General features: G+C 40.4%; 1 protein-coding gene across 1 annotated transcript; it reads left to right on the forward strand.

Annotated features, from left to right (window-relative positions):
* Window positions 1–1,469: 1,469 nt before the first annotated feature.
* FBP1 (fructose-bisphosphatase 1) lies at window positions 1,470–11,319 on the forward strand. Its single transcript, XM_083816001.1, has 7 exons — window positions 1,470–1,704; window positions 4,052–4,214; window positions 5,785–5,877; window positions 6,933–7,076; window positions 8,288–8,425; window positions 9,768–9,887; window positions 10,901–11,319. Exons 1-7 carry the CDS (start codon window positions 1,535–1,537, stop codon window positions 11,090–11,092), a joined length of 1,020 nt encoding a protein of 339 aa, XP_083672127.1. The 5' UTR covers window positions 1,470–1,534; the 3' UTR covers window positions 11,093–11,319.
* Window positions 11,320–11,976: the final 657 nt, after the last annotated feature.

Consider the following 11,976-nt stretch of genomic DNA (forward strand, 5'->3'; position numbering starts at 1 on the left):
CTTAAGATATGTGAAAATACTGACAAAGAGGCAAAAATTAAGCCCCTAGTATAACATTGACTAAGCTAGTGGTGTTTTCTTTTAACAAACACAGGTTTGGGAATTGATCGGAATCATCTCAGGATATACCTATACCATAGTCTCTGGCTAATATAGACAAACTTAGCCAGATATCTTGACTGGATAGCTGGTTCTCATAGCAGGGAACTCTCTGTGGGTTGCAGATTCTGCCTGAAAATTTGTGTGAAAAGCAGTTTATAGCATTAAGCTTTATGTTCTCTTCATTTGTCTACCCTTGACAATTTTGATCTCAATTATTTAATGTGAAGTCAGCTTTCAACATGATAGTAGAATCCCCAGAATTGCCAATATCTAGGCTTATTTTAAGGCCATGGGTATGAAAATGGGTTAATCTACTGTAAACAAAGTTGTCTTCAGTTCAGAAGATTATGAACATGATATAACTGCTAAAAATAATTAAGCTACCTGCCCACAGTGGAAAACACACATCTGGATAGACCAGTGTGAAACCAGCACCCTTTCAAATGACTGCTCTTTCAATTCACGGATTGTTTGTTTCTACCTGAACCTGATGGTAGGAACAGAGGAGCAAAACACTTTCCCCAGTCACCTCTACATCACCAAAAGAGCACGCGTTTCTGTTCAGGACTTGAGGACAGTGCATAGCCCTGCAAGTGAGATGAAAGAGCTTAGTCCTCAGGCATGCATACTAAACTTTGGATTGCAAGTGTTTTGATATGATCTTGACTTTTTTTATACACAAATGTATAACTCTTCCTACAGATTATTGATGTATTTATTAGGGTCTTCACAATTAAGGTAAACTGCAACAAATCAGCAGTTCTGAGTTTTGTTTCCTGAAGTCATATATTTCCAGGCTGTTTTAGCCTACTTATTTCTAACTAGGTTAAGTCCACTCATCTCAAATTTTATGGGATGCTCACTATTAATTGGTCTCAACTATTTGGACAGATGTAGCTGTGTAATGTAGTTGTAAAGCATTAAACCCTTAAAGAAAAAGCTAACATCAATGCTTTATCAATTTTACAAAATCCACGTGAAATGTGAAGTACTGAACCATCCCTTTTAGAAGAGCATTTCAGCTACTAACACCTAAGGCTGTCTGGAGTGTCTGTAACGCCAGGCATGGGTTAATTGGGCCAAAGCTGTGCACACCTACAGGAGAAGGCATTTATGCACACCTTTGATGTTGGCGAGGCACAGATACGGAACGTGCTTTGGAAGACAGCACGCGTGTATATTGAGAGGTGCACATCTTTATCATTTAAGGCTGTGTTTATCCAACTGGGTGCATTCCAACTACCCCCCAAAAAAAGCAGATCGCGTGCCTGAGAGAGTTGTGGCTATACAAGGGGGTGGGGGCGGGGGCTGGGGCGGAGATGGGCGGGGGCATGTGAAGGCTCCACCCCCCCCCGCCCCCCCTCCGCCCCCCGGCCGGTGCTGGTGCTGCGGGCGGCGGGGGGAGCGGCGGCAGTGCTGCGGTGCTGGCAGGATGACGGACCGCTCGGCCTTCGACACCAATGTCATCACCATGACCCGCTTCGTGATGGAGGAGGGCAGGCGGGCGAAGGGCACCGGGGAGTTCACGCAGCTCCTCAACTCCCTCTGCACCGCCATCAAGGCCATCTCCACCGCCGTGCGCAAGGCAGGCATCGCCAACCTGTGAGTGCGCCGTCCCCATGTCCATCCCCATCCCCATGTCCATCCCCATCCCCATGTCTATCCCTGTCCCTGTGTGTATCCCCATCCCCCTGCCCCTCCCCACGTCCATCCCCATCCACATTCCTATCCCATCCCCATTGCCATGTCCATGTCCATCCCCGTCCCCATCCCCATCCTGATGTTCATGTCCATCCCTGTCCACATCCCTATCCCCATCCTGTCCCCATCCCCATCCCCATCCTTATCCCCATGTTCATCCCCATCCCCATTCCCATCTCCATCCCCATCCCTGCGCCCATCCCCATCCCCATCCCTGCGCCCATCAGCAGCAGCCCAGGAGGTCCTTGGAAATAGTTTGAGATGCCCCTTGTCCTGCCACTTGTCCCTCCTCTCCTCTCCTCCCCAGAGCTGTTGCTGTAGCTCCGTGGGCTTGGGCTTCTCCCCAGAGGAGCGTGTTGTGTTGTGCTGCTCCTTCACTCACAGGGCACGCAGCCTTTGGCAGGTGATGGGCTTGCATGCAGACCCCCGTCAGGCTGGATGCTTTGAGCCAGCAGACCGAAGGAGCAGGCTGAAAGATGAAGCCTGCCAAAATATGGCTGGGTTACTGTTCTCAGTACTCAACTGCTCAAAATCAAAGCACCACTTTGTGCTATGAGGTGTTTAATCAAATTCAGTGTTGTAGTTTTTTTTTTTTTCTTTTTCTCTTTGTTGCACCATAGCAATGTCAGTTTTTAGCAAGAGCCTCCATCAGGAACAGCAGTGTCTGCAGTCAGCCAGTCAGCGCTGACGTCCAGGGGCATGGACTGGAGGAGAATCAGGAGGAAATTAGAGCTCTCAAAATGTTAAAAACAAAACTATTTGTTAATAACTACTTCCCCTAGGTATTTTACATATCATTGGTATGCCAAACTGTATGCTGATCAGGGGTTTAGACGTGAGCTGCCTCATTACCTAATGAAAAATGTGGTAGAGAGAAAATGAATTTGCATCTACGTACCATGTAGTGGAAAATATATGAAGCAAAAGGCCCCTAGCAATACAAAGCAATTTTTATTGTAAAATGTGTTATTAGCATCAGAGCTGAAAAATTTGAAGTTAATAAAATAGAAGCAACTGCAGGAGACAGTGAAAAAGTCCTGCTTTTTGTATATTTGAACTATTTTTCTCTGTTTTAACTTCAGATTTTAAACGGCTGGGATAGTTTTTTAATTGCTGTGTGCTAGCCCTTTCCCATGCCTCTTATGTCTATCAGAAGAGACCAGGTTTTCCCATCAGTGACCTGATTTGTCACACTCAAAGGTCCTGTTCCTGCTGCTTTGCTGAGCTGCACACATGTTCGATATCTGTGCCCATACCCTTGCCTTATGATCCCCCCAGGTGCAGGAAAGCATTTGAGCTGCTGTGGCAGAGATGGAGACAGACAGAGAGAGAATTATTCTGTGTCTTTTTCTTTGTCTCTTGCATCAAATCGAAGAAATGCAGTACATTGTTGTATTCCTAAGTGCAGCATTATTGCAGACGACCAGAAATATCAGTATTCAGAGTAACCGGTGCACTACAGCTGAAGTACATAAGAGTCGTCTGAATGTGTGCGGGGCCGGGTCTCGTTTTGCTCTTCTTAGAGCTACACTTCCCGTTCTCTGTTTTGTATGCTTTCAAAAGTGCCTATCGCGAAGTCTCCCAGTACTTCCTGATGCCAGATGGCTAGATTCTGATTAGCTGGCAGGACTGTATTTGTGTTTCGTGTTTGTGTTTCTCAGTTTTATTCCCAAAGAAATGCTTACTACGTAAAATCAAAACTGAAAACACTGAATCGTGAAAATGTTGATTTATGCGTGAGCGCAATATTTGTTCTGGAATCTGTATGTGATATGGCTCACCAAAAGCAAGTTACAGAGAAAAGTTATAGTGTAACTAGTGTAGTCAGGTCCATTGTTACTTTTTAAGTATAAATTTTCTAGCAAATCTTAGTTTTTGTGGTAAACTGCTGTGATTTTGGAGGCTAGGATTGAGGGACAATATTTAGGTTTTATAGTTAATATAAAGTAACATAATTATTGTAACTCAGCCTTCACAGCCTGCTCTGGCTATGTCTGCCTATATACAGTTCAGGGACTGTATAAAAATGATCCCCTTTTTTGTGTTCCTCACATTTGATGTCTTCTAGATTTGCCACAACAGACATAATGTTAGCAGGTCTCAGCAAGAATCCAATGGACAATAAATAAAACACAGTTTTAAAAAAATGAGATATCATCCAGGCTTGTTTTACCTTGCCAGAAATGGGATGCTTAGGAAGGCATAGCGCCCTGCTCTGACTAAATGCTCTCTCCTTCCTTCACTTTAGCTATGGAATTGCTGGTTCTACCAATGTGACAGGAGATCAAGTAAAGAAGCTGGATATCCTTTCCAATGATCTGGTGATTAATATGCTCAAGTCATCCTTCAGCACATGTGTCATCGTGTCAGAGGAAAACAAAGATGCTGTAATAGTGGAAGCTGACAAAAGGGTTGGTAGCTTTAAAAGTTATCTGTGCTTCATTCCAAATAAGCCTTTACAATTGTATTTCTTCAAATGTAAGAAATTGAAACTGAGCTGAAAATTTCGGAGAACATGTACTTTTCTGGAAATGCAAATATGAGCAGTTTCTTGGAATTTTATTTTATTTTGTTTTATTATAATTTACTGGTGTGTTTCTCTGCCTGAGCATTTGTTCTCTCTGTTATTTCTGTTCCCAAGATACATTTTTAAAAATTTGTTTTCTTTGTGGTTCTTCTCCACATTCTTTCTTACCCCACTTTTTCCTACTTGTGGAGGAAACTTCACGGTTATTCCTCCTGATCTCTAGAGCTATGCTCTGAGTCAATCCAGCACTTCTGTAAAGTAGAATTGTCAGTAAAAGACTGAATATCTGTTCAGTGCAGATCAGATCTTGGGTTGTTTAATTTAAGCAAATTCTCACAGAAGTCCATGAAAATAGGACTTAACAACAGTGAAACAAGAAATAATTTTGACTTTTTGGCCTAGGCATTACTTATGTGCACAAGTCCGCATACACTTGTTGAATGATCATAATTCATTTTTCCTGGCTAATATTCTGCTGTGTAAAAAATCTGATTAAAAATAAAAATAGAGAAAACAAAAATCTTAATCTAATTTAGAAGGTATAACACTTGTTTTGTCAAAACAGTTCTCGCTTTTGCTCCTTGTTGAGAAATCCTGAAAATTGATTCCATGGGCATTGGATGAGCAAAGTCTGCTTGAGATCTGAACAAATATGATTCCTTCACTGCTCTTTGAGGATCTGTAGGCTTAATTTTAATGCTTTTTTAAACTAAATGCGAGCTAATGTGTTTTTATCAGAATTTCTACGCTTATGATAGCAGAGGAAAGTAATTCTGTGCTTAAAAGGTTTTTGGTATTCAGGGTTAAATCAAATGAAGAGCAAATAGTCAAACACTGTTAATACACATGATTATTAAAATGACTGTGGGCAAGATAAGGGGAAAACAAGCTATTTAATAGGTAGAGTGGAATGAGCTATTTTCCCCGTATTGGCAATTTCCTGTACTTGCAGGAATCCATAATACAGCAATGGGCAGAGACAGTTCTTTTTTTTCTTTTCCTTTTTTTTCCTTTTTTTTTTTTGGGGGGGGGGGGGTGGTTGGGCAAGGGATGGGAAGGAAAAAACAATATAGGATAAGACCACAAACTGGCTAAGATAAGTTCTGAGCATAGGGTTTTAAAGTGGAACATGCATTAAAATGAAGTGTATAGTTTATGAATGTCAATTGTTAAAGTCATTTTTTGATATCTCTAATTTTAGCTCTTAACAGACTGATCTTCTTAAATCGTCCTTTTTTTCCTTATAATTCAGAAAGCAGTTTTACTAAGGTGAGAAAATGTAGCCTGAATAGTAAATATTACTGGAATTCCAGTCCTTCATAATCTATAACAGCATTTTAGTTAATATCAATTTGAAATTGTGTGAGAATATTTACATACTAAAGTTCTTGTATTCGGGGGAGGGAGGCAAATAATGTCACTAATCTTATTGCTCTCTATTTTGTATTTTCTAGGGTAAATACATAGTTTGCATAGACCCCCTGGATGGCTCATCTAATATTGACTGTCTTGTTTCCATTGGGACCATCTTTGGCATCTATAGAAAGGTAAAATGCTTTCATGTAAGGTAGGAAAAAATATTATTGTGCACCTTTTGATAATACATAATTGCATATGAAGACTCAATAAAATCTAACTAAACTTGTTTGTGAAAAAGGCTTTCAGGACTGGCTTTAAGTTAAATAAATCTGTTGTTTCAGACACTTGTATAAAACACATTTGTGAGGGATTTTAGATGTTAGAAGATGAGAGGTACTTCCATGTACATGGGAGCCTGGCTGATGCTTAATTAGCCAGCTAGAGGAATTAGCCCTTACAAACAAAGCAGGTATTAGATTTCATGAATACCTTTATAGAGACAAAATACCACGTGTTTGACATCTACCTGGGGAATGTGCTTTCCGGTTTTCCTGTTCTCTGTACTAATAGTCCTGCTAGCCTGAGGATAGGCTTCAAATACAAACCAGAGCTGAAACATGGCGTGTGCATTTCAAGTGTCTAATTCAGTGTGAAAGGCAGAAATCTTGTCTGAAGGAGCTTGAAATACCGGACTTACATGTCACAAGAAGGGGGAAACAGTAAGTCAGATAAAACACACCCAACTGTCCGTTTTAATCATCTTTTGTATGTTGTCACGCACCTCAAAGTATCTATTTTCCATTTCATTTTTATATGTAGCAAAGGAAAACAAAACAACCCTAGCTGCTTTTGATCAGCTGTAAACTCCATGAGTCATGTCTTGTTGCTTGCTTTTCAACTGTGCTCCGGAGTTTTGCTTCTAGCTGTGTTCATCATGACCCACGGGGAGGCACACAGCTCTATAATATCTCCTTAATCCTTTCCTGTTTCCTGCATTCCAACCAGGCTTATACAAGAGCATTTCTAGATCAATGTGTTTGTCTCCTCCATGTAATTTGTGCATTATATATAATGCATCCAGTAATATAACGCATCCAGTAGGAATCCTAGTTGTAGTTCATGGAAGCATTTGTGACACCTGTTGCATGGGTACAAAGCAGAAGGCCATCCCTATCTCAAAGAGTCCAGTTATATACCAGCTAGAAAAATGAAGTAAAGTTTGCTATGCTCCTTCTTATTCTAGGTGACTCCTGAGGAACCTTCTGGGAAAGATGCTTTACAACCAGGGCGTAATCTCGTGGCAGCTGGTTATGCTCTCTATGGGAGTGCCACGATGCTGGTACTAGCCACTTCTGCTGGAGGTGTCAACTGCTTTATGCTGGATCCGGTGAGGAAGTCTTCTGTTTGCTTGTTTGTTTGTTTGTTTGTTAGGGATAACAAGGTACTCCGTAAGAATGCCTTGTCCATCAAAAAATCAAAGAGCAATTTTCAAATTAAAGCTGACGTGGAAAAATGAAGTCAACAACCTGTCAAAAATAATGTCGAGAGATTTTTATATTCTCTCTGCCTACCAAGGTGGGTGGTTCAACAATGGGAAGACAGGGCAGTGAAGCGAGTATGTGGCATGTGTCAGATAATGTGATATTTAAAATAAGCTGTTTTCAACAATGCAGAATGCATTTGTGGATTTTTCTGTCTTTTCTGTGATGCTAGGACCTTAGTAAACCTGAAGAACCAGAAATATTTAACCTTCTTTTACATTTTCAGGGCTCACCATGATGAGTAAAAGAGTAAGTGACGTGTGTGGATGCATTAGACATTCTAGAATGCATTGACCGTAGGAATTTTAAAATCAAAGGCATATTGACCGCAGCCATGGTGAACCATCTTAGTGTCATCAGTTAATCAGCATGTGCCACCTGCGTGTATTAAATTTTTAGAAACTGCAGTGGTCAAGCAGCAGGATATAATGTGGTGCTCCCTGCTAAGTAACAGCTTAAGTAGCTGCATGTGTTTTTGTCTATATTCAGATAGCAGATATCGCTTTGTGCATGTGTGCATGTTATTTTGTTTGCTTTTAGCACTAACATCGAAAGTTACATCAGTGAAAACGAAAGAGCCCAGCTGTTGGTTACAGAGATTAGTTCTCTTCACTCCAGGCTTCTAGTTAGTGAAAGCTAAGGCAAACTGGAGTTTATTAATGTCTATAGCTATCTGAACATAACTGCACATTGCTCCAGCTGGCACTGTCAGTTTCTGAACTCCTCAGAGCCGCACTTTGATTATAAGTCTAGCAAAAGTGCAGAGAGCTAAACAAATTTGCAGGCAACAGCATTTTTTGGCATAGAAAAATGAAAGAGAGCTGGGAATGGTAGCATGAAGAACTTTGCATGACCCTGGGATTCCCGCTCTGTGTTTTATGGATAAGCAAAACACTTTGCCTCTGAACTGCAATCATCACTTTTTCATAGGTACTGAATTGTTACTGAAGACGGAAGCTGTAGTGAATTTTTCCTTAGTTGTATGTATGATTGGTTTTCGCTTTGTAAATAAATGATCAGCTAATATTAACAATTTGATTTTCTTTCTTATTGTTAGGCAATTGGAGAATTCATCTTGGTCGACAGGGATGTAAAAATCAAAAAGAAGGGAAATATCTACAGCCTCAATGAGGGCTATGCTAAATACTTTGATCCTGCAGTTACAGAGTATCTCAAGAAGAAGAAATTCCCTGAGGTAAGAGATTCAGTTTCTGGATGACAAGTTACACTTCTAATTTCCTACTTTACAATTAATGACTGTTATGAAGTACTGTTCCACAACTTCTTATTCTTTATCTATTTAAAATATATCTGCATTTATGTAGGGCTGCTGGTTAGAGCTGCAGTTGATCACAGAATCATAGAATCATGAAGGTTGGAAAAGACCTCCAATATCACCTGATCCAACCATTCCCCTACCACCAGTATGACTGATGTGACCAGATATTTCACCATTCTTCAGTATTGCACTTCACACCCCACCCCACGCCCTTTTTTTTTCTTTTCTATTTATCTATTTTGTTTGTTTATTTATTTATTTACTTATCTTCCATCCTTGCTGGGGACCCGAGTAATGGTGCTGGAGGCAAAACTGGGCATTTAGTGATAGACTGGATAGGAAGGCTCATCTGTTGTTGAAAGCATGTTTTCTACAGGTGTCAGATTGCTGCTGCATCACTGCAGTGGCTGATTAGGTGGAGAAGCTGGGCAGGGGTGGGCAATGTGCTCAGTGATAACACAAGCAGTGTTCCCAAGGGCCTCCCACCTGAAAGCCTCGTGTAGTTTCAAAGTCTGCTTAGTGGTCATGCAGTTTCCTAGTATCAGGAGGCCTGAAGCTCTCAGGAGTGCCCATAAAAATCATGTTTGTTCTCATGCCTTCCTTCTGTCATCACTGCAGTTATTATCTGGATAGCAAAGTGTAAACATTTACTATTGCTAAATGTTGATGGCCGCTCATGAGTTCCTGGCTTTGAAGGCAGAGTGGCATTTTCTTCTGGCATCTTGCCAGGCTTAAGGTGCTGTTTAAGATATTAAAATGTACTACGTGAGCTATATTGAAGAACTAATTTTAGTAGTGAACTATGAACGTTTTGTTAGCAGAAGTGTTGTAAAATCAGGAGAAAATGGGTAAAAGAAGTACTAAAGATTGCTTCCTTTCTTGTTTATATTTTATTTATTTATTTATTTATTTATTTTATTGCACTACAATAGAAAAAACTCCAATATCAGTTACTACCACTTGGTCTTTTTGCTACTAGAAATGCAGTATTTTCTAAGGGTTAGAGCACTGATGGAGAGCTGGGAAACATCTTCTGTTGTTGGCATCACCACTCATCTATCATGAAATCTTCTGTCTGTCCTTTTCCTTGGATTTTCCCATTTAGAAAATGAGGAAGAAATTGAATTTTTCTCCAAAGCTCCTTGGAATACTATGAATTACAATATGGAGGAATTAGATGTTAGGACCACACCTAGCGGGGAAAAAAGACTAACCCGATGTTCTCAAAAACTATGCTTATTTAAATGTCTTTCTGTAGGACGGCAGTTCACCATATGGTGGAAGGTATATAGGATCTATGGTGGCTGATGTGCATCGCACGCTGGTGTATGGAGGAATCTTTCTGTATCCTGCTAACTCCAAAAGTCCTAAAGGAAAGGTAAACCCACATAAAGGCAATTACAGAAGACGCCACATTAGATTGATATTTTACTGTCATGGATCAGTATTTTGATTTCAGAATGTAATTTTTTTATCTTGGTAGCTTACATCTCTGGTGTGCAGGTATGGCCACCCATTGCACGCTGTCACAAGTGAGAGCAGCCTGTTGTATAAAACACACCTATGTTAGGGTTGCTGCTAACACGTGTCATCTGTACTGATTTCTCTTTATAACCAAACACATTCACATTATGGAACATTGGCAGGAATGTACCAGGGGATGTGCTGTTTAAGCAGGCTTCTCTGTACCGTTTCATCCCAAGCCATGCCATACCCAAACAGGTGAAAAGTTACAAAGCAAAATAAACATCCCACACTGCACTGAGATTCCTGTTACAAACCGGTATATCAGAAGCCTATGTGTATTGTTCTCCATAAGACAAGCTCTGCTAAACAGAAAAACATCTGCATCTTGTACTTGGTGACACTGACTCATCTGGACAAACCATGCCTGGCTGCCTCTGCAGGACATCAGACAGTCCCTTATGGAAAAGCACACTCTTACAGGCTGACAAGGCGACTGTTTATTCAGCAAAGACCTTTAATCTGTTTTGTAATTGTCCGTAAATTATTGCTTCAGATTGCAGATAAGATGCAGTTACTCATTACAGAAACCTAATGGCACACTCAGGGGCAGTGTTTTCTTTCACACAGGCTTACATGATCTGCTGCCTTGTTAAAGATTGTGTCTTACACATGAGCTTTGTCTCTGTGTAAAGTGCACTATGCAAATATGAGATATGGAGAAAGTGCTTGAATTGAGCAAATCCAGCATTCACTGTTTTATTTAAAAGAAAAGTCTATACAATTTAACTCTGGAGTCAAGTTTATATTAAATATGGAGTACTTGGATTGTTGACTGGTTTTTAACCAAATGCCAAATATAGTTAGATTTCATGATTGTCACTATTGCCTGGACTGACCATTGCCATTTTGATTTTTATCCTACAGCTGAGACTGCTCTATGAATGCAATCCTATGGCTTTTGTTATTGAGAAAGCTGGGGGAATAGCAACAACAGGTCATCAAGCAATACTGGATATAGTGCCCGAGGATATTCACCAAAGAGTGCCTGTTGTCTTGGGATCTCCTGATGATGTGAAGGAGTACCTTGAGATTGTCAAAAAGCATTCATCTAAGTAAAGAAGGCTTACTGCAGTCATTGTGCAGATGGAAAGAAATGCCTTACAGCTGAACCAAAGAACACACTGCAGGACTGCATGACTGAACTGTAAGACCTCTGTAGCAAGAGAGCAAATGAGCCACATTTTCATAATTTTTAAAGTGAAATCTTGTGCAATTGTACTGTGCAACGAAAGGCATTAAAAGGTTGCATTAAAGGAAACATTAAGAGAAAAGCAAGTGAAAAATATGTTTACTTTTTCATTTATCATTTGTAATTAAACAAAACCAACTGTGCTACAAGAAAATACTGTACTGCATTCAGTAACTAGGAGAAGACCGAACTTTCTCACACAAACTACAGACTATCACCGGAATATCTGATTTTGTCCTCTTTTAAAACTCTTGAGGGGGAAGGCTCAGCAGCCTCATACACTGAGTGGCTGTTCCTTGACCAGTCTGTAGCTCTTTGACAATAAATGTAAAGGCTAACATGAACATCTTCACACATTCTTTCTGGGCCCCAGATGTTACTCTATGTACTTTAGTCTGGGCTTATTCTGACCAAGAGTTAACATTCGTGAAATATATACATTAGTGTATGTTAATTCTGACACATTCAATTATTATTGCCAGTTGACACTCTATCAGGTCTGGTTACACAAGGATGGAAAATATGACATATTGGAGAGGGATTTTGAATTGCACAAAGGCCACATGTAGGCAGCTTGCTACCATTCTGCTGTGTTGATATGACCATCTTTACCAGAAATTAATCTGCTGGCTTGGTGAGGAGATGAACTTACGCATTGCTAGCAACTGTCACCAGATGTTCTTTGTGTTATTTTGAGAGCATCATTTTTTACCAGTCATTTTTTTGTGTCACTTTTTACCACAGAAAATGA

The sequence above is a fragment of the Anser anser genome (genome assembly GCF_964211835.1).
Source record: "Anser anser genome assembly, chromosome: Z".
Taxonomy (NCBI): domain Eukaryota; kingdom Metazoa; phylum Chordata; class Aves; order Anseriformes; family Anatidae; genus Anser; species Anser anser.

Coding starts and splice junctions, on each gene's coding strand:
- FBP1 (XM_083816001.1), top strand. CDS start 1,535: ATGACGGACCGCTCGGCCTTCGACACCAATGTCATCACCATGACCCGC. Junction 4,215..5,784: donor TAGTGGAAGCTGACAAAAGG/GTTGGTAGCTTT, acceptor TGTATTTTCTAG/GGTAAATACATAGTTTGCAT. Junction 7,077..8,287: donor ACTGCTTTATGCTGGATCCG/GTGAGGAAGTCT, acceptor TCTTATTGTTAG/GCAATTGGAGAATTCATCTT.